The following is a 21,859-nucleotide window of genomic DNA, read 5'->3' as shown; positions in this document are numbered from 1 at the left end:
TTGTGTGACTACAGCCTCAAAGAATACAACTTTAAAGTGTATTTACAAAGAGATAACTCATTAAAAGCGCAGCTTAATGCCTTTAATCAAAGTTACAGCAAAATCAAAGGGGGTGTGATCCGTGTACAGTATTTCTGCAGGATGCCGAAATACCTCTGCATCAAAAATAGCCAGTTGAGTGAGAGCATGAAAGGAAAAATCCCTTTTGATATTCATGGGATAGGTGAGCATGAATACAGCGCTGCAGATCCCTGTGTACTCACAGTTGAAGCAAATCCCCCAGTAAGACAAAGAGATTGGGCGGAATCGCCACCAGTCTGTTGTTGGAGAGATCCCTGCGCGCCAAAGACAAATCCACGTTGGTTCCCCAAAGGAGATAAAGCAAAAAACAAATGTTGATGCACAACACTCAGCCTCCAACAAAGGCTCACAGATCTTGAAAGAGGAAATATCTATAACCTGTGCAATGTACAGGGGGCGGATTGCATAACGGTGCGATAAAGGCTCCATCTACATGTTTGTAATGTAAGTCAGCGGTTTGATGCCCCCACAGCTGTGGGTTTTATGTGCAAAGATAATGATCACAGCTGAATCAAAGCTGCGGTGGTGAGATACAAGTTGGGCTTGAATTAAATTTACCAGTTTGACAGAAAAGGATATTGTCATTAAACATAGCCCCAAATTAGCAATATATAGGGACTATATATAGGGGGATATAGGGATATAAATGTGTTTTATCATAATAATTTATTAGATATAACACTGTTAGAGATAAACAGTTACCAGGAATAACATATCATCAGATTCTTTTCAATCCGATAGTCCATTCAAACAAAATGGACTTACAATTCTCCGAGCTTCTGGAGGACTGAGAGAGCTTGTTCGTGTATGTGTCCGATCCTGTTCCGCTGTAAAACCCTGGAGGGAGTACAAACAAATACAAAAAGGGGGTGACCAGGTTACTCCCTGACCTTTTAAATCCTGTTTAACGAGCCGCTCGCTCTGACTCCGTGCACGGACCAGAGAAAACCAGGCTGATTTTCACAGGAAATTCAGGAAAAAGGATTTTTCAAAGCAGAAACGTTGCCTTTACCACAGATTACATAATGTATGTTTGTACTTACAGGACTGTCAACATATTGCATGAGCAGAATGAGACGTTTCCAATCGTCTCTATGAGATTGCCCTCCAAATCCCTGCAGGAACAGGTTATGAAAAGCACAACACACACACATGAAATGTACAGAAATGTACACACACACACACACGCAGACAGAATATATTCTTCCAAAGACATTTTCTCCCACGAGGCAGCTTTTGACTTCTTCTCATCCTACTTACAGCCAGTTCAATCTCGGCATTTCCCGACAGACGTCATCCAGCTTTGTCAGAGAGTTGTTCAACAGAACCCTGCGAGACACAACGTGACAAGTACAACAAGAGGCTTTCAGCAGTTTGACAATTTGAAAAGATATCACAGCAAAGCAAAAATAACGATGTACGGAATTAAAACTCACAGTAAAACAAGGGAGTTCAGTCCTGAAAAGGTCATGGGGGATATTAGATGGATGTTGTTATTTTCTAGGATCCTACAAAAACAAAAACAACAGCAACAAGTTAAAGTTAAAGTTTCAGCCTGATGTGCAGAGGGTTAATTCATCAATAGAGAGGAAAATGTACGTACAACCACTCCAGCTTGTGCAGGTCCTGGAACACGCCCGGCATCAGGACCGATATCCTGTTGTAGCTCAGATATCTGCGAGAGAAGACACCCGTTGGGGGGTTATCTGAAGAGAAAGCTCTCTGAACATGATGACATAACTGGTAAAACTTATTTCCAAACATTTAACACGCAGCTTAACATCCCTGGAGCTTTAACCGAGCACTGTGATGGTTTTGAGTGATTCCCGCTCGTCTCTTAGCGTCGCTTTATTTGCTGTAATGGACGTGCGTCTTATCGAGTTCCATCAACGGCTGACATATTGCATCTGTGTGTCACTGCTTTACGCTAATATGAAGTCAGAACAGCCTGCAGGGTTTTCTCTACATTTTTCTACCTGGCTGCAGGGATTTGTTTCCATTCAGCAACGTTATCAAGATCGGACACTGATGGTGGGAGATAAAACCTGGCTCACGGTTATTTTTACATCCTCCCAAAGGTGTTTACAGACGTGGAGGTCGGACTGAACCATTTATGAGTTCGGGTCTATTAATGTTGGATTGTCGTGCCCATTGTAACATAAGAAATGACAGATTATACTCTAAAGCCAATTATTATGTTTCCTTTAATTGTACTTTATATTTTTTATAGTAAATACATCATTTAAGTCTGAGAGACTTAAGAAAAGGCAACAACTATTTGCATGAAATGGGTTTACATTTGGATTTTCTTAAAAAATCACCTGTTGATGTAACTTTGAAAGCATCTGAGCAAAATATGGGGATTCTGTAAAGATATAATTATCAGAAAATTGAGCATTAAGGTGCAATTAAATCAATATTATCAAAAAATATTGTAGTTAGGGTAGAAGTCAGATTTGACACACCAGCAGAGCAACTGTGAGAGGAGCAATTAAAATGTATTGGACTTTATCAGTGTTCGAAATACAAATATATTTTTCATCAAGATCCACGAATGAATCCCTGGCAAATTGGTGAAAATGTGAAAAAAAGACGGACAGGGGTGAAAACATAACCTCCCTGGCAGAGGTAGTGATATCATATAATCATATAATATCTATGTGTGTGTGTGGTAACTGGTGCAGGTTGATTAAATGGAAATGGGAGGCTGGGCCTTGGTGGAGCTATAGATCTACTGAATGCCATTATAGTTATAATATGATAATTCTATGTGCACAGCCACACATTTACATATCAAACACAACTGTTTGCTCTATGACCGAACCGACTCACAGTCTTGTCAGGTTGTAGAGTCCTCTGAAGGCGTCGGGACTCACATCTTGAATTCTATTGTGCTGAAGGTATCTACACAAAAAAAACACACACAAAACTATTTGTGAATCGTTTTGAATTATCTGGAAACAATGACAGAGATCCGATAACTCCCTCCACCTGTGAATGTGATGAAAGAAAAACAAACACACTCTTAATGGGATTGGATATGAACGTCTGATATGCAGCAATCGTCGTCTGTTGACTATCGACAAACCTCCGCTGACGGCGTTCGCATTCTGTATCTCAGTGTTTTCTACAGACCGGTCTGCTCGTGCATATCTCAGGGAGAAATGTTCAAACAGAAAGAAAACGGTTGTGTGCGACGCAGACAAGCGGTTCCTGGCGGAGCATCAGACCTGTTCTCCCCTCGTCAGCGCGGCGCTGTGCGAGGCTGATAAACAGCGCCAGTCGGAAATGAATGAATCCGTAATGCAGAACGGAAGAAATCTCTTCTGTTCTGTTAGGGCTCCCAGCAGAACCCTTAGCCTCATACATATCAGCTTCGCAGGGCTGAAATTTGTCTGTTTTATTTTTCCTCTCAAAAGGCGGCTCCGTGGTATCAGGAGGACATTCTGCTTCTCTGGATGAATAATGTAGAACCCAACCCATGGTCACAGTCCTCATGTTTTACCATATAGGCCTCTTGAAATGAATATAAGATCAGAACAGTGAGGAAGGATGAATGAAAAATATTGTTTTATTTGATAATACTGTTGAAATAAGATTTCTCACAGTTTCTGGAGGCTCTGGTACTTGAAGAACGTGTTTTCCTTCAGCTTCTGAAGCCGGTTCCTCTGTAGAGACCTGAAAAGAAGAAGAAGAACAGTCAAACTCAGAATTCACTGTCAAGGTGAAAATGTTTACACGTGGGTTTATACATTTTCTAATAAATGCCGTTCACAAGGTCTATTCAACATTACACTGACAACTCTCAACCTTTTCCCACTTAGTCACTCACTTAAGCAGTTTCTGCTTTAACGTCTCAGAGTGAACGCTTCGATTCACCAGCTGATTTCAAAGCTTTTAACGGATTAACGGCTCATCAACTCGCACGCCGTCGTCGTCCTGCGGCAGCAAGTGGTCAGGGTTGGGAGGTTTTTCGTCTCTGTGGGCTCGTCGTTCTCTAACAAAACATCCTCTGACCCCGTGTTGCTGGTCTGAACGTTCACTGTGGAGCATTCCAGTAAACAAACAAGCTTTCTGTCCAAAACACAACGGGGTTCATGACATTTTCCACTTTCTTCTGCTCAATGTCCCTTGCTTTCTTCTTTGAGGTGTACTTGTGGTAAATGATGGATCCCTGCCTGTACCCTGGAGCCAATGGGGGCCCCTGGCTTAAGACTTATAATAAAGCTCTCTGTGTTTTAATGTGTGTTGTTTTTTTAGAAAATTGGAGTAAATGGGATTTTGAATATGCTTTTAATGTTTTGTTGAACAACAGATCAAATCTTGTGATGTTACGACTTTAAGGCCATAGACTGTATATAAGGATGCAGCTCTCAATAGTGAAGCAAATCATCTTGATAGCCCCCTGGTGGCTGGCTGCAGGCTGCATAACGGTTAATACAACCTGCCTAATACAAGGCTTTGAATTTTTCCTGCTTCTGTTAAAGTCATGAGACCTTGAAAAGTCCTCCTCCAAATACTGTTTTACTAACTTATGAAGTTTGGCCCTCTGAGCTAAATTTAATCAATATTGTGATTATTTATTTGAAGCCTCACGAGCTGGACTGGGTTCAAATTTGAACTGAACATGTAATTTACAACATGTTTTGCTGGATAAAAAAAATATGAGGTGAATGTTTTACAGTAATCAAATAAAAACTAAATTTTTTCTATTGTTTTCACTCTGTGTGTACTATTAATACTGTTCGATCACATCTAAAAATCCCTTGGTCCAACCTAACAAAATTAAGTTAACTCTGAAGGTGAACACTCAATGTTTAAGATATTTCCTCTGCACATTTTCCCCCAAATGATTTTGTTTTACTTTAAACTTTCTTTTAAATGAGAAAACATTAGTATTAATGACAGATATACAAAGAGTTTAAAGATGTTATATCACTCTGCAGAGAAAACCTACTTTAGACTATGAGTGTAGTTATAGAGACACCAAATCTGACCGACCGACATATATCATCACAGTAACAAAGAAAAGAAATTAACATATAAATGAATAAATCGCCAAAAGTAATTTCCTTATGTTATTACGGAGAGAAAAGGAGAAAAAGAAACTGAAGAATTTCACCTTTTCATGAATAGACGCATTTTCGTGAGATTTGTTCATTAGCACGATTAGTGGATTACATTGGATACAAGTTGACAATCAATTAAACTCTGTAATTATTTTTTAATGAACTATCTATTTATCATGTTTTGGGAAAAGGTCAAACATTTGGACGATGTTGAACAAAACATGACATTTGAAGACTGTTTTCATTGATTTTGTAATAATAATAGATCCTGAAAACAGTCGTTGTTGCCCCCGTTAGTTGGAAGTCAGGGAAGTTTCCAAACAGATACTGAACTGTATCAGGTTCCTGTGCTGCCAATGAAATCATCAAATCTTGTATCAGAATCGGACGAGGTCATTCATTCACGCGAGTGGTTCTTGAATGAGGCCCATTCTACGTAAGTGCAAAATACTAAAACCTTGAAACACATTTCCAAGGTAAATTTCTGTTGTTCCGGCTGTAATTCTTCTTTACTACTTTTTTAAGTGCATTGCTGCCCCTTAAGGTTCAAGGAGCTTAAAGACGACAGGCAGCTATTATTGTCTGCTTCGTTCGAGGACACGGTCGCTCTTGACTACAGACCTTAAACACCTTGAAAACACCAGGTGTGTTTACCTGACTGAGCAGCTCTGATGGGGAAACTGGGACTGCAGCCCAGTCGGTGGTAAACACCACGGTGCATTGTGCAGCACATGAATGGCTGCGTGGGAACCGGCTATCAGAACCAAACACCCACAGCATGTGTATTGTTGCTTTACTTGGCCTTTGGTTGTGTTTGCCTCGTGTTGTGGTTTGTGTGTCTGTGACTGAAACATGAAAAGCATTGAAGAGGCGAATACACAAGTAAATTCACTGCATACAAACCTTTGTTATACTCATTTATACCATATGAAGACAAACTATTGGTCAATATAAATAAACTCTATATATAACTTAATCTGATGGAGAATCACTTTCTGATGATCCCTGTTATGATGCACTAATGTTCAGAAAACACATTAATTTCCTCAGACTGTCCATCGCTGCAGCTCCTCTGTTCAGTCTCTGTCTGAAACACTTTGTCTTTAGCTCCTGTCTGTTTAAGGCCCCCCCTTCCCATAAAGCCCATTTCCAGGATGTATCGTGAATGTCTTCCTTTGCTTTAACTGGTTTTGTTGGGGAGGGCGTGACAGACAAGTCGCTGCGTCTGAGTTATGCAAATATAACGTGATATCACGACGATGCAGAAATATTGGCAGCACTGCTAAAGGGGGGGGATTCAGCTGCAGTGTTTCCTGTGGGGGGAGAGGAGCTCCCTTTATTGCAGACATTTTAACTTTGCAAAACTTAAACATACACAAAAAAATGATATGTTCTTTAAAGTTTTCGAGGCAACTGTGGCCCAATATGTTTTAAATATTCCAGTTTAAACCCAAAGCATAGACGACTGAACTAAAAAAGGAAAAGGTGGTGGAAAGGCATCGCTTCAAAAATGAACGTGATTTTAGCGACATTCGTGATTTACGTGATTTTAGCGACATTCAAACAGGACAAACATTTCAACCTTTTACACAGTCATCGTCACCCATACCCGGAGCCAATTTACCTGGTAAAGTTGCCGATAACCAAGCTGAGTACAAGCCCTCGTGGAGGTCTGCACTCTGCTCGGTGCTCCCCTGTTCTTACGTGTAATTCATATGCATTAGTAGTTTGGTCGGCTGCACTTTAAACTCACAAAGAGAAAAGCTCTTTTGAAAATGCCCGGTCCGTGGAGGGGTGGGGGGGGGTGAGAAGCGACCTGACTACAAAAATGATGAAACAGCCCCAGATACACCATAAAGTACATGGTGCCACGCCAATGACAAAGCAGACGCCGTGTGAATGATAATGAGGGGGCAGGCCGTTCTCCTGCAAAACTGCATTAATTCTCAGTACTTAACAGAAAAGCCTTAAATGATGCATAGAGAATGAAATTGGGTAATTTACACTGATCAAACACTGAAAGCTCTGCAACACCCACAAGGTTGTACGTCCTTGTCAAATATATGTAAAGACGGCAAGAAAGTATTTTGATAGAAATAATTAAAACTTTAGAATTTCGATAGAAAACTCCCCAGGTGTGACGCTGCCTCTTTCACGGGTCCACACGGCTCATCAGGCACTTTAATCTTCAATTCCGTCTGCAAGCAGGTTCCCCCTCACACCTAGTGGCAGTGACGGGGAACGCTCAGTGGCAGGGCTGGTCTTTGGAGAGGGGAGTGGATTTGCTTTAGCACAAGCTATATATATATAGCACACTCACAGCTCGAGTTTTAAGATACCCACAAAATAAGAGATTGCTTTTCTACTCACATCATGGTGACATTTATCGCCACCACAGGGACGTCTCGAAGCTGCGCGCTGTCACAGTCCAGCTCCAGCTCCCGGCACTGGCACAGCTCGGGAACGAGGCCCAGCACTGGAGAAGAGAGGGAAGGGACAGGAGAGAGGACACATCAATCATCCTGATAGCGTGTCATGACCGCAGCTGCTTGGAGGAACTGCTGGATCTAGGATTTGTCTAAATCAGGAGCCAGAATTTACACGGCGGTGTCGATTATATGTCCAACATCCTGATGCACAATTCCTGATTCTTTAAGATGCACATTTAAGCCATTCCTTGTTTTGAATACCTTTTGAAAATTGTTCCTTGTACAAGCACATCGTTTTCTTCAAATAAGCTCCGAAAGTAAATAAATCTCTACAAGTTGTAATTGTAATTTTTGGTATTGTTAATAAGTGTAGCCCAGATTCTGCTGGAGGAGAATTTAAGCCCTGACATTGACGCAGTGAATACAACAAATACAAGAAGAGTTCATTCAGTGACTTGGAGGATAAACACGAGTTCAGAATAGAGATCTTCTCTCACGACTGCTTATTGGATATTCTTGGGTTAAGCTACCTTTAATTAATCAGCTTGGATGAGCAAGATGTGATGAAAAGGAGCTGATGAGATTGTTTAAACAAACTTTTCTGGCTCCAATGGAAACAAATTACATCTGATGACATATCAGAATTAGCCGTGTCAAAGTTACTAAAAAGGCTCCAGGCTAACACTATAATTTGCACAGACAATTGGACTTTTAGCTCCGACTTCAACAATCCAAATGTTTTCAGAATCACTATTGATCGAGGCCAGTAATGAAAATAGTCTGAAATGCTCTGATCATGTGGGACAGTTTAAAAACAAGATGGATTCAGGCGTCTACAAAGGCAGAGAACAAAGGTTTCCTGTCCTTTTATTTCAGCAGCAAATTGTTCGCTTGTTTGTTGTTTGAACAATTGATTTGAACATCAGCAATTTGTTTTCGGACCAGAGAGCGGGAGGGATCTCTTTATTCAACGAGAAACACCCTCCTGCGGTTTGATGCTTCCTCTGACCAGTTTAAGTCTATGTATGTCTTTTTTTCCCAGAACCACATGAGGGCATCGTGACCTTCGATCGCCAGAATCGAATCAGATAATCAGTGGGTTCAAGAGAACGAAGAAAAAACGTTTTAAGAGGCCCCAGTGAAATTCTAAACAGGTCATCCTGGAGTCCAAGGGAATTTTTGTGCCAGATGCAATGAAATATTGTGTGGGTGTTTCTGATATATATCACCTTCACAAAAACATAGCTCAGCATGACCTGGATTTTTAACCTTTGAATAAAAACAATCTTATCAGTTCATCAAGTGAACGTTTGTACGAAATCTGAAGAAGTTCTCTCGAGTGGTTTCTTGAGATCTTCACAAGAATAAGAACAGAAACAGAAAAAGGCAGAAATGTTCCTTTCAGTTTGTCGCAAGTTGTCATCTGTGTGCCTTCGCTCTGCTGTGTCTGTGTATCTGATGAGAACGGGTATAAAAACAACAAAATGCCATTTAGCTGAAACTCTGCCAGTGTTACTGTATGAAAGAAGCTTTGAGATGATTATAATATGAGAGTTCCTGGTAATAATATTGCCCTTTGCTGCAGTTATCAGTCTGAAGCCATCTGAAATGCTGCAAATGAATCCTAATGGAGCTAAATCACAATCTGTATGCGAGTGCCAGAGGGAAAGTCTTGTCGTTTCCAATCATTTTTATTTTCAGGCTGATTCATACAGTTATCAATCATTGCACTAGTCTCTAGACTAATCGTGTTGCACTGCTACTCCTGCAAAAACCTTTGTCTATGTGTGTTTTATAAATTACAGCTGGTGGTATTTATCTCACAACTCGACACTAAAACTGGGACTGAGGAAACGCTATCTCACCGATCTACAAGTGTCCATAGGCAACTAAACCCGCCCGCGCCCCTCGAAGACGACCCCCCCCCACCCAGGAGGGTTCCCCAGCTGCAGCCGACCAGCTGGGGGTCCCGGGCATTTGTGGGTCTTTACCTATTTGTAACATATAGAGCTAAAACCAAAGAAGCCCCCCCACACCCAATGCGAAACATCCCAAAGAAACACAAGCAGGCCCAAACACAAGAGATACTTAAATATAAAGATATATACAAGAGAATATAATAATAAAATCCTAAGAGTGAATAGATTGAAGTGAGTGAAATCCAAAAACAAATATAGTGCATTAAAAGATAAATAATCTGACTTCAATAAAGTAAGTGAATTTAAAAAGACATACCAAATAGTAAAATGGAGTAAAATATGAATAAATGGAAAAATAAACAAGGTGTTTTTTGAGTTTGCTTTCAAAAAAGAATCAACGCTGTGTTTTTGTTCTGACTCAAGTTAGAATTAAAATGCCACAACCAAAAGACCTGAGGGTTTCAGAGGGCTCATACGTTAAAAGCAAATCTGAAAGATCAGAAGGACCGAAAGGCTCACATTGGTCGATATCTATCGTACAACCGAAATATTGTATGTGTGTGAGTAACAGAGGAGGGCAACATGTTTTCAGAAGCGCTGGGTGAATGTGTATACAGCGTAAAGTGCTTTGAGTGGTTGTTAGGACGAGCTATACGATTGCAGTCCATTAATCATTTAACCTTTTCCACAACGAGGTGTGTTGGTAAAGATGTTTGATGCGTGTTTATGTGTTGATAGCTGCTCAAACAACAACCTGTGACTCTGAATAACAGGAATACAAATAGAAACAACACGCCTCTGCTACATGGAACCAATTTCACTTTCATTTCATCGCCCTTTATGTTTCAAAAACATAAACGACAATACGACTGATCAGGCATCAATAAAGTCAGAGTAAGCTTCGCTATCTCTTGTTTCCAGTCTGAAATTCTACTTTTACAGAATCATATGATACATTAAATAGAGTAGGAAATTCCCTCTGGGTTTCATTAGCACGTTCCTGCTGCAGAGGTAAATACACAAGTACCATCCTTTTTCTCAAAGCTTGTGTCATTACCAATTTCAGCCTTCTGCTTTGACACTGAATAACTTGACACGTGCACACGCGTACCTCCATCTGTCAGACGGGGCCTTTGCCGATCAAGATCAACATAAAACGTATTTGTTTTCACTGTCTATGTAAATGTGTTCACTTCCATTCTGATGCCAGGGCGATGGTGGGGACGCCCGTGTGTGCAACATATAAATGCACATGGCTTAGCAGGCTCAGTTAGAGGAAACAACATGGGGCCTCGTCCATGTGGAAGGATTAATGCAGATGTATGCTGATTTTTTAAATAGGGGCAGCAGGGCAAAGAAATGCCTTCCACTGGCTACTGGGAGATAACATTTCATGCCAGAGCTGGTTAATGAGCCACCAGATATGAAACGTTATGGCCCAACGTGAGCAGTAACTCTAAGAATTCATTAAATCATGCACGTCAAGACGGTTCACAGGATTAAATGTTTGAAACTGAAAGTAGTTACCACTCCTAGCACGATCGGGGGTCTGGCACATTTCAAAACAAATGCACGTTTTGGAATGCTCACTGATTTGTAATTTTTTGCCGACGCTGTTCACGATGGTACTTAATCCCTGCCTTTGATCCCTGTCGGCTCAAAATCATGACTTGTCTCTCACTTTAAGTCAGTACCGCTGGCAGGCAAAGATGATCAAAGAGACAATGTCGTTTGATCCCAGACCTCCATTGTTTGAATGCTTGACGGCGTCCTACCACTTTGTGGCATCCCTTAAGTGCACACCTGCACGTCTTAACCATCTCGCCGTTTTTTAAATTCTCCTTTTTTGTGCTGCACTGCTGTTGCTGCTTGTGTGTTTATGTCCTGACAGTTCTCAATTGTAAATTAGGTTAAGTAACAGATTGTATGAAAAGACGGAAAGCCACCAAGTATGAAAAGCCACCAAATGGCAGGCAGCAGCACCCGTCATGCATCCGGCCTCCTCCGTGTTAATGGATAAGACCAGACAAAAAAGTCAAAGTGCACGTCAATATATTTTTACTCTGGATTAAGATACGTTTGGTTTTAATTTGATATTTGATGCTTTATAAACAGGTCTGAAATGTCCTGATTGACAGCTGAGAGTGACTCGTGATTGGTTGAGCGATGGGACCTCGCTTCTCTATTCCCTGATCGCTTCTGCACAGAGTCTGGCTCCAAATGCACAAGATGACAGCGTTCATTTCCGGGATATCTTAGTGGGGGAGGAGTGGAGACGGGTCATTCATCTTAATTCACACTCTATGTGTTAAGCTCACCTCTATGCACTGTATGGACTCTGAAAGCAATATCCTGGATATGAACAAGAGGGTCTCCTTTTGCGGTTACAGATCTCGGTTGGATCACATGACAAGGGAGGCAAAGGGTTAATATAAATATGGAGGTGAAATGAGAATGTCTGCCATATTTCCAACAGCAACATCCTCTGCATCTCAGGGGAGGTGAGAGATGTGGAATCTGAAGCACAGGGGACTGGACAAGGTCACAGCTGAAAGGGAACCGGAACATTTCCCCGCCTGCATGAAACGAGGAAAATCTGCAATGACGACTTGACTTGTGAGAAATAATCAAATATTGAAGTTGGCAAATATAGATTATATGTCTTCCTCAGCTAAAGCAAACCTCGGTCACCACCGACATGACACCAATTAATCTGAGCGTAGCTGGCGGCTCGCTGAGGTTTCATTTGGTCAAACGGTGTGAATGCACGGCCCACGCATTCCAGGGCTCCGTCTGAAAAGTCAAATGTTTGCATGCTGAATATGTAAGTGCAAAATATATCTGGAGGGCTTGTGTCAATGTTGCAGCAATGAGAGAAACTGGAGGATCACATCAAGATCTTATCTGGTCGATACCTTGGGCCTCAGACTTATCGTTCTTATTGGTTATTTTTCATATTTACATTTATAACCTGATTATTATAAATAAAGAGCAGCAAATATAATGTTTACAGCAGCAAATTCACCTCAGTATACAAATTCAACAATTTATCTGGAAACAAACATAAAATGTCAAATAAACTTAAAACATCCATAACATTTTTACCATCCTTTGACACAAAACCCTTGTTGGTTAACTATCTTGTCACGTGACTAAACTCTGCTACTCTGTGATGTGTAAGTATTATTTTTATTTGATAAACACAAAAATATATAGAATAGGGTTTATGTCTATAGAAATATTAAACCGATGGTGTGGCTGGTGGGGAAGTATGTGCCTGAACAACAACTACTGCAGCAACTTTTGCAACTACTGAAATTGACTATCTACAGGAAGAACAAACAAACAGATTTTCAAAGTAAAAGCTGCAAGAGAGTTTAGGACACGTTCATACACAGAGGGAGAGAGAGAAGGAAAACTTCACTTGGCAACACACACAACTTCAAACAGTCACAAACTCCTTTATACATAGTTAATCCAGCTTTTGATCTTTTACCTTTTAGCAGCGAGCAAGAGACACAGAACGTCAGTAACAGGAATCCCACAGAAATGTCTCCATGAATTCCAAACTAGTGTCCAAAGGTTTTCTTATTTCTTTTTAACTAAGTGAATTTGTATTATCCCTATGTCCTTTTTTTAAATGTGTAGATTTGACGACTTTGAGCTTCACTGCCACTTTTGGTCTCTATGGTCACCATAGCACAGCTGTATTTCCTCTGTCTTCCTTATTCAGTACCGCTGCTCATGTCTGATTGTTTTGTCTCGTGATCGACTGGGCTGTGGTTTATAGAAAAATCTTTAATAGAGCAGTTTCAGAAACAAAATAACAGCACTTACGGCAAATGTTGGACTTGGTCCCTGTGTTGTAGCTTGGCATTCCAAAGTATTTGTCAAAGAGATGGGGCCATCCATTATTGTCTCCTGTAAAAGAAAAGACAAAGACAGAGATTACGAGCAATCGTTGTGTCCTTCAAAGACAAACATCTTTATTACATTAGAGCTCGTCTTGCTGCATGCTCTCACAGATGCCTCCCACGTCCTACAAGCAGTTGTGAAAGGTTTTATTTTACCCCTTAATCTAACAGAGGACAGAATCTGCTGTGGATCTAAAATTGTTTTTTATCATCCATTTAAAAATTGTATTTTAAAGCTGTATGATTGTGAAAAACAGGACAGGATTTTCCCTGCAAATCTGCCTGCACAGCCTCGGCTCTGCCACTCTAACCTCTTTGGTTCCCTTGAGAAAATTACAGAGCAGGTGCAAATGTCAAAACATTGACGTGCAGCTGATGAAAGTGGCCACTGTGCCTCCTCGACCAACAGCTCTGCAGAATTCAAGGCTGGCCACATCCATCTTCAGTCAGTTGCTCTCTCCCCTCTCCCTCTCACATGTTGGACAGGTCGCAACATGGCAAGAAAAGTTTGTTCCCTCATTAAAGATTACTGTTGGTGTTTGACCTGATGCGTCACCTCGAACATCGCCGTCAAACGCTCGCCGCAGGCTGCCGTAGGCCTGCTGCTCTGACTTTGAAAATAAGGACTCATCAATCTGCTGCTGTCACACCCTTCAGGTGAAAATTAAGAGGCGGTGTCAAATGGCGCTAGCACATAAAAGATAATAATGATCGTGTTTATCACGGGTGTAAGTTGTGTTGACCGCTGTCAAGTCCGTGTCATATTCAAATGACTCGCATCTTCCAACGAGGACAACGAGGACAAACAGCAGTCGGACTTCCTGTTAAACAAATAGGAATGGACGGAGAGAACATAGACGATAAGATTATCTGAAACGGCCGTCCACACACAGTGACAATGAATTTTATATAATGTAAACACCCCCAAAAAACTCACTACTTGGTCAGATACTGTACATTCAGATGTTGTTTGTGTGTTTGTAAGCAGTATTACGTAGACAAACTCTGGACATATTGCTGCGAACCTTGGTGGAAGGATGTGCTATGGGTCAGGAAAGATCTCAGTACATTTTGATGTGGTTACGGTTCAGGGGCCAGATCCACAAATGTTTTTTCACCTCCTTTAACAATGCGAGATAGGATGTTTATTTGACATTTTCACATATATCTCAGAGAATAATTCTAGGACCTCAATGACAAAAAAGAACTCAGGGACATTTAAAGGACGGATATCTATTAGCGTGTGCTATCTGGTGCAGTTGTATATAATTCAAGTGGACTGTTGAGTCTTGGCGTAGGTATGCACTCTACTAAGTACCATTCTAGTTACATAATAAATATTCTGCTGATTATTTTCTCCATTGTTATCTGTTAATAGTTTGGTTTATAAAATGACAGAACATTGACATTCTAGAGGTGGACAACCGCACAAATCCCGTAATGTCGTTGCAGGTTCGTAGACCACAGGGCCCCCAGCTGATTACACTATTCATATACAGTTATATCTGCGCTATAAGGATAAAGTAGGAGGATATAACCCTGATTGGAAAAGGAAGAGCAACGTCAACTGTATAAAAACCCAACTTCTCTTCTCTCCTTTTACCTGCTGATTGTCATCACCAGCTCAGCAGCACTGGAAGTGACCCAGTCCGGTTTGGTGGATTTGGATTTGATTGAGGGGGCGTGTCTGGGAACATTGCGAGAAAGGTTATTGCTTAATCTCCCGGACACGCCCCCTCAATCAAATCCAAATCCACCTCCTCTCAAACTTTTTGCTTTGGAACTACAGAAAAAACATTTTTGAAAATCTAAAAAGGCACCACTTCAGAGGCACAGACGCACGGACAGACGGGCATACTGATCGCCCCCGGGAACTTAATGCAGGGGGGGATAAGAATAATCGCGTCATCAGACCATGACTCGAGTAATCAAACTCGCTTGTGTGGCCTGCAAGAGGACAAAGCTCTTGTCAGTGAGGCTAAGGGAGAATTTACCCTCGGATAATCCGCCACACGATCCACCTGCCAATTGTGCACAAACTGTGAAGTTGAGAGGATGAATGACAATGACTTTGACGATCCCTTGACTCTTTCTCCAGCCCGACGAACAACATTCAAACTAGTTCAGTGTAAAACCTCATCCTCTTGTGGTTTTGGCAGAAGCAATCTACACAGAGGATGAATCTTATTGACTTTGTTGATCCTCTGACTTTTTCTCAAGCGCCACCGTCAGGTTGTAATTTAAACATTTTAATTGAGACATGTTAACTCTTTGATTGCCGTAACATTTTGTGCTTACATTCATTTTTAATATTGATTATAAATACTTAAAAATTATAGACTGTATATACAGATGGACGTCTCCTCCCCAAAAGTTACATATAGGTCATAAACACCAACTCCTCCATGTTAGGGGATAGGACATGGGCCAATCTGAAAAGTCTTCTCAAAGATGCTTTCTCTCATTTTCAGTTAAATTTGGTTTTAAATAGTTATTTGATGTCATGATCAACAGCTGCGACTGACTCACAATTGGTCAATCATATGTATCCATGGGACCATCCCCCCCGATGGCTACCGCACACACTCTGGTTCCAAATCCATCCATTATCTATACCGCTTATCTTTTGAGCTGGAGCCAATCACAGCTGATGTTGGCCGAGAAGCACTTCACACCGTGGACAGCAGGGCCAACATACAGAGATAAATCATCCGTTCACACATTCAAACGAACACAACCCCATTCAGCATGTCTCTGGTGTGGTGGGAGGAAGCTGGAGATACTGGAGAATACCCAGGCAGCAACCTTCAGCAACAAAAGAGTTTGTATCCACGATATCTTAGCTTCATTTTTAGATCGCGGAAGGACGAGACACATCCATCGTCTTTATACGCAGCCAGCTGGAAACACTGACAAAATTAACCTTTCTTTTGAAAACCCTTCATTCACTTCAAGGTGGTTTCCCACCCTTAAACACATAAATGTAGATGAAGGTCCCGTATGAATCTGTTCATGTACAGTATGCACTGTGGGAACTTACCAATAATATGTCACAGCATGCAGTGGTTTGTGATCAAAGCGGCTGCAGGGAGACTGCAGGGGCCAGTGGAAACCTGCTCCTCCCTCCGTCATTTAGATTTGTGTTTAGCATTTTACCATTCAGCACCGTAGCGGCGCTTCAAAGGCAGTCAAAATAAAGGTCTGTCACACATTCGCCGCAGTTTGGGTGTGAAATACAAATCTCACAAAGTGCCGTTGCTGCCGCGATGAAGAAAGACAACGCTCCTGGCATTAATTGATAAGCGTTCCACGAATTTGAGTGAGTTCAGAGACAAACACACACACACACAAGTTCATTAATGCTCTCTAGTTAATTGCACAGTGGGCGGAGGCGTAATTTTCACAAACAGATCTGTTATCTGTTTATAGAAAGTTCAAACACACCTCGTTAAATGGCAACTTGTACAGATGATGTTGCCAATGACTGCATCATCTAAAGAGGTGTTTCTGTTGGTTGTCTCTGCTACAAACATCACTGTCTTCACAGATAAACCATTATGACGTTGGTTGTAGGTTCTTCTATTTTCTTTTGCCATGCTAAGACAGCATTTCGTTTACTACGAGAAATCTACATTTACACACTAAACAGAAAAGGAAACAAAATGAATCGACAGTGGCAGCTATATATCTTTTTTTTTTGGGGGGGGGGTATATGTATATATAGAGCATGTAAACCTTTTCAAGCAATAACACAAATTAACTTACTTTTTTTGCACACATTTCTTTAATGTGTGGAAATTAAAAAAATTGCCTTAATCTTTGGATGAGGTATCTTTTGAAAGAGAAGAGGATACACGTGTCTGATCTTAGAGAGATTTTCCTTCCAACATGTCACAAGTTATCATTCATTCATGACACCCACAACTGTGTGTTTACACATCTACTGCAGCTTGGCAAAGAAAAGGTGGGAGTCAAAAACAGTGGGGAACCTGTAATTGACCGACCACTGGCAGAACTTGAGTTGACAGAACATGGAGCTGGTGATGGCCACACACTGGCTGATCCAGATAACCCACAACGTGACTGTGTGGTTCTGCTCACACGATACTCATCTATTTTTCATCCACTGCCAGTGGCTGGGCCATCTGATATTTCTTTATCGAAGGAATGGGTCAGATATACAAAATAAATCCTGTTGCTGTACCTGGAAGTGCAGGAATTGCAGCCATGCATGGCTCGACCAAATGTTGTTTTGGCTTAAAAGCTACAAGTAGAATCATCATCATCATCATCACTATCAGACACTTCACCAAAAAGAAGCAGTTACACTTGTCGTTTAAACAGAGGTTAATATGATATATGAATTCAGCAATTAATACGTCTCTAAAAGGATGTTAGATAAAATCGAAACGCCCTCAGCAGGAAAAAGGTTCTCAACCCCGACCTTGATGATTAGTTCTTGTAAGATAATTATGTGACAGCTCCCTGGATCTCATAATGATTTTTATATTGACTAGTGTCGTCATTAATGTCTCTTAATTTATGCCTTTGTCTTGATTATTAAGTTGCTCTGATGAAGGCTGTAATGAAAACTGCTATGTTAATGGATCCTGCTGCTGCGTGATAAGTTTCAGGTGACGGCAGAACTCTGGTGAGAGCAGGATGACCTGGAAATAAATTAAATTCTCATTTACTTCAAACCCTGCTTTCATTTGTGCACTTTATTAGTCATGCTCTAAATTAAGCAGCAATGACAGGGTTTATTTTTTCCCAAAAAACCCATAAATCAAAACACCTCACAGAACTTTCACAAAGAAAAAAAAAAAATCTCGTTTCATATTCCTTTAGCATTTGCTTATATAAATAACACAACAGCTTATCTTATCATGGCGAGCTGCATGAATATTTGCATCAATTTATTCATTTGATAGGTTAAAACGTATTAATGGCTGCATGCACTCATGCATAAATGTGGTGTTTCTGGTTTAACTGCACCATAGCAGGCAGCTCAAAGGTGTTTTTCCAGTGCTCTGAAAAAAAGTCACAGCATTAAAACCATTAATCTTTTGTCTTACATGATGAATGCCTGAATTTATAATATATCGCTTTGGCCGCTATGGGTCTCTCAATCAAAACAATAACAAAAGACCTAGTTTGCATATGTCCTGCGGCAGCTTGGGATCATGGGAGTTGTTGTCTCCACTGCTTATTGCAGACGAAAAGTCAAGTTTTGTGATACAATACAAACAGTGGCAGGAAACAAGAGAGACGGCTCGCAGTGTGTGTTTCCTTTGTCTTGCGTCATTTGAGCTGGAAGTTACATTAGAGATGGGTGAAGCTGCTGGTGAAGCAGATGTGATGAAATTAAAAAGGGGATCAAAATAAAACGTCTCATTACCTTCTACAACATTGTGGATTTCTCTGGGTTTGAACATTGTTGTTAACATTTTGGATAGTGAAGGTACAGGTCTTGTTGTTTTGTGACATTTTAATGAAGAATTGTTATATTTCATCACTGCAGATATTGGCCCCGACGTCACAATATTTTGTCACATATTGGGAGAAGGGTTTAGCTGATGGCAGTTGCTTTAGAAAAAAAAGCAGAAGACAAAATATGATAAACTTTTTACTTTGCTCCTCTTGGGCTGTGTTTATATCTGTGAAGTTTCAAAGTTGTTGGATGGAAATCATCAACATTTACATGTAAAAAAGATTGAGACCCCACACTTCTAACAACCACCCACATCCAAGAGGAAATTTAGCTTTTATAATTAACCACTGTTGGCACACGAGTTCCATTACTGTATTATATTCTGTTCACAACATTTTCCCATCACAAGTCTAATTAGAGTGGAAGCGAACCATAGATGGTGATGTGATATGATCAGAATTCCACTGAGCCGCTTTGAACTTCAAAGGCAGTTTCATTTGTGACTCATTGTGTTATTGTGATGAGAAATTAGTGGAAAAAAAGCACAAAAAGACCAATCATGGAAAAGTGATTTAAAAAAACGATGGCATCATTGTGGCTCAGAGATCAACAGCCACTCTGATAGGAAACAAGAAGCAGGGAGACGGACGGTCTGTGATGTAGCCTGCACACCATCTGAAGTCAAATTCAAAGAGATACATGATGTGTTTGAAGATGCAGCACTGAGGGAAAAGAAAAAAAGAATTCAAATGTCTTTCTGATAGCAGACCTCCATTCAACCATCTGTCGGTTTCTTAAAGAAGATGGAATAAGACGTGCTCCTTTGTGGACGGGGGCACTTTGTTTTAAAATGAGCCCACTCCAGATCTATCGAGAGGAGACCTGAAACAAGGTGTGACCTACATCACCGCATTATACAAACAGACTTCGCTCCTGAATTGCAATTACAAAGTAAAACTCTTAATCCTCGATTCAGGTTCTCGCAACCTGGAGCCTCCGCTGGTTTTTATTTTAGTCATCTAATCCTGCAGGTACTACCTGGGACACCTGGTAAATGTAATTACATAGACTGGTAGGGCAGAGCAGCTCACAGCACGCCGGTTCACGCCCGGCAATACAATGTGTCTCCAGTGACCACTTGTGATCCAACTTCACTCCCCCCCCCCTTCTACATGCAAATGCACACATGTCAAATCTGTTCACGAACTACAAGTGATGTGTCTTTTAGCTTTTATCCAGTTTGAGAATACACACGTCAGTTGTCGCTGTGATTGGACGAGAAACAGAGGGGGGCAGAGTGAAGCCAGTAGAGGAAGAGTGAATCAAAAGGCAGCTCTACTCTGCGAAAAGGTCATTTTTACCCATGTGAAAAAAGAAAGAAAATGTGGCATCCAATGTTGAAATTGTAGCTGTGGCCATAGATGGATGAAAGGGCACAAAAGACTCTACAGAAGGACGGACAACGCGTCTACACTTTCTCCTGTTGGACAAAGATGTAAATTAATTAAAAACTGGCCTTGTAAACTTAATAACCAGGATGAGGTTGTGAGTCAATGTAATAACTCATCAGAAACACTTGAACAAACATCAGTTTGAAAAGAGACAATCTTTCTTTCAACCTCTGGAATCACTGAACTAATGTATTTTCAGTGTACATACATTTCCTTTCTAAACCCAGATGAGCTCACAGTGACCTTTCACCTTTTAGCCCTGAATTCTAATCAGATCATCTCTCGAGTCCAATTAGCAACTGGTCAAAATTTGGAGAAATGTCGTAAAGGCCGATTTGAGATTATGTTCAAGAGGCCAAAAAAACTTTTGGGGCGCCAGCGTGACGTTGAACTTTGACATCCAAATTCTAATCAGGTTCATCCATGAGTTTAAGTGAACGTACCGAAGTTGTTCTCGAGATATTTTGTTCTCAGGAACGGGACGAATGGACGGACAACCCGAAAACATTATGCCTTGGCTATCAACGCTGCGGCAGATGGCCCACATCCCATTCGCCAACATGGAGGAGGCAGGGCTTATGACCAATACTGCAACCAGCCACCAGGGGTTGATCGGGATAATTCAGCCTCACTTTTGGGGAGTTGTGTCATGTCTTCCATCATTATATGCATATACGTGTCCCAGGGCTTGGTCTAACAACTGCTACTACACAGTGCGTCACCGTTTCTTTTCATAATTGCATACTCTATATGATTTACGGCATCCAGGGGAGTGTTGTGGTTCTTGAGGCTCAGTTATAGCACGAAGAGATGATGCATCTGTCAAGTTTAATTGGGCAGAGGGCTATTTCCCCTGCACGGTGCTGTGTAGCAGGAGCGAGCCACGGAGAACGTATAGCTCGGTGCAGTGGATTTGAACAATTCCTGTTTGCCGGGGGCCAGTGGAAGCACATGCATCTTTAATATTTCCAAGACACTTCCAACCTTATCGGGGGAACAGTCTTCTCAATGCTCTATTGTATGAGAATATATTCAATTACACACCGACTGTCATTACCGCACTTGTGACGATGTGAAATTTCTCATCCATTTGAAGTCCTTCGGTTTTCATTCCAAAGTAATCCCCGCTGCACAATGGGCTTGAAATGAGGCAAACATTGAACACAATGTGCAGTAGACTGTGCGGGTTTTTCTTACATTACCAGCCATTCTCTAGGAGAAGAAGGGAATTCATTACCTCCGTCAATGACGTTCTGTTGTTGCCCCCGTCAGTTGTTTTGTGTATGGGTTGGTTTGTTTGTATGTTTATCTGCAGGATTACATGGAAACTGGATTTCCACAAAACGTCCACAAGACATTGGCCAAGAGAGAAACTATTACATTTGCCACAAATATCTTTTTGCCGACTTTCTTTAATACACTAATATACTTTGACAGATGTGGTATCAGATCGGTATCATAGATGCATACTCGCATACCCATTTTTCTGATGCGAGTATCAGAAGTGGAACATCTCTAGATTGGAACAAGCAGAACAACCAGGTAACTACAGGGAGTGAAGGCTG

General features: G+C 41.1%; 1 protein-coding gene across 2 annotated transcripts in view; it reads right to left on the bottom strand.

Moving 5' to 3' along the window:
• The window catches only part of rxfp1 (relaxin family peptide receptor 1), a 51,247-nt gene that overhangs the window by 13,213 nt on the left and 16,175 nt on the right, over positions 1–21,859 (bottom strand). For both annotated transcript variants that reach the window (XM_035162336.1, XM_035162337.1), the window contains exons 3-12: positions 13,336–13,419; positions 7,521–7,626; positions 3,688–3,759; positions 2,914–2,985; positions 1,685–1,756; positions 1,518–1,589; positions 1,342–1,410; positions 1,125–1,196; positions 847–918; positions 264–335 (exon numbers count right to left, since the gene is read on the bottom strand). In XM_035162336.1, the coding sequence (XP_035018227.1) occupies positions 264–335; positions 847–918; positions 1,125–1,196; positions 1,342–1,410; positions 1,518–1,589; positions 1,685–1,756; positions 2,914–2,985; positions 3,688–3,759; positions 7,521–7,626; positions 13,336–13,419 (763 nt within the window). The remainder of the gene's footprint in view (positions 1–263; positions 336–846; positions 919–1,124; positions 1,197–1,341; positions 1,411–1,517; positions 1,590–1,684; positions 1,757–2,913; positions 2,986–3,687; positions 3,760–7,520; positions 7,627–13,335; positions 13,420–21,859) is intronic.

This window comes from Hippoglossus stenolepis, chromosome 7 (genome assembly GCF_022539355.2).
Source record: "Hippoglossus stenolepis isolate QCI-W04-F060 chromosome 7, HSTE1.2, whole genome shotgun sequence".
NCBI lineage: Eukaryota > Metazoa > Chordata > Actinopteri > Pleuronectiformes > Pleuronectidae > Hippoglossus > Hippoglossus stenolepis.
Note: the sequence above shows the minus strand (reverse complement) of the source record. Positions and strands in the feature narration are given on the sequence as shown.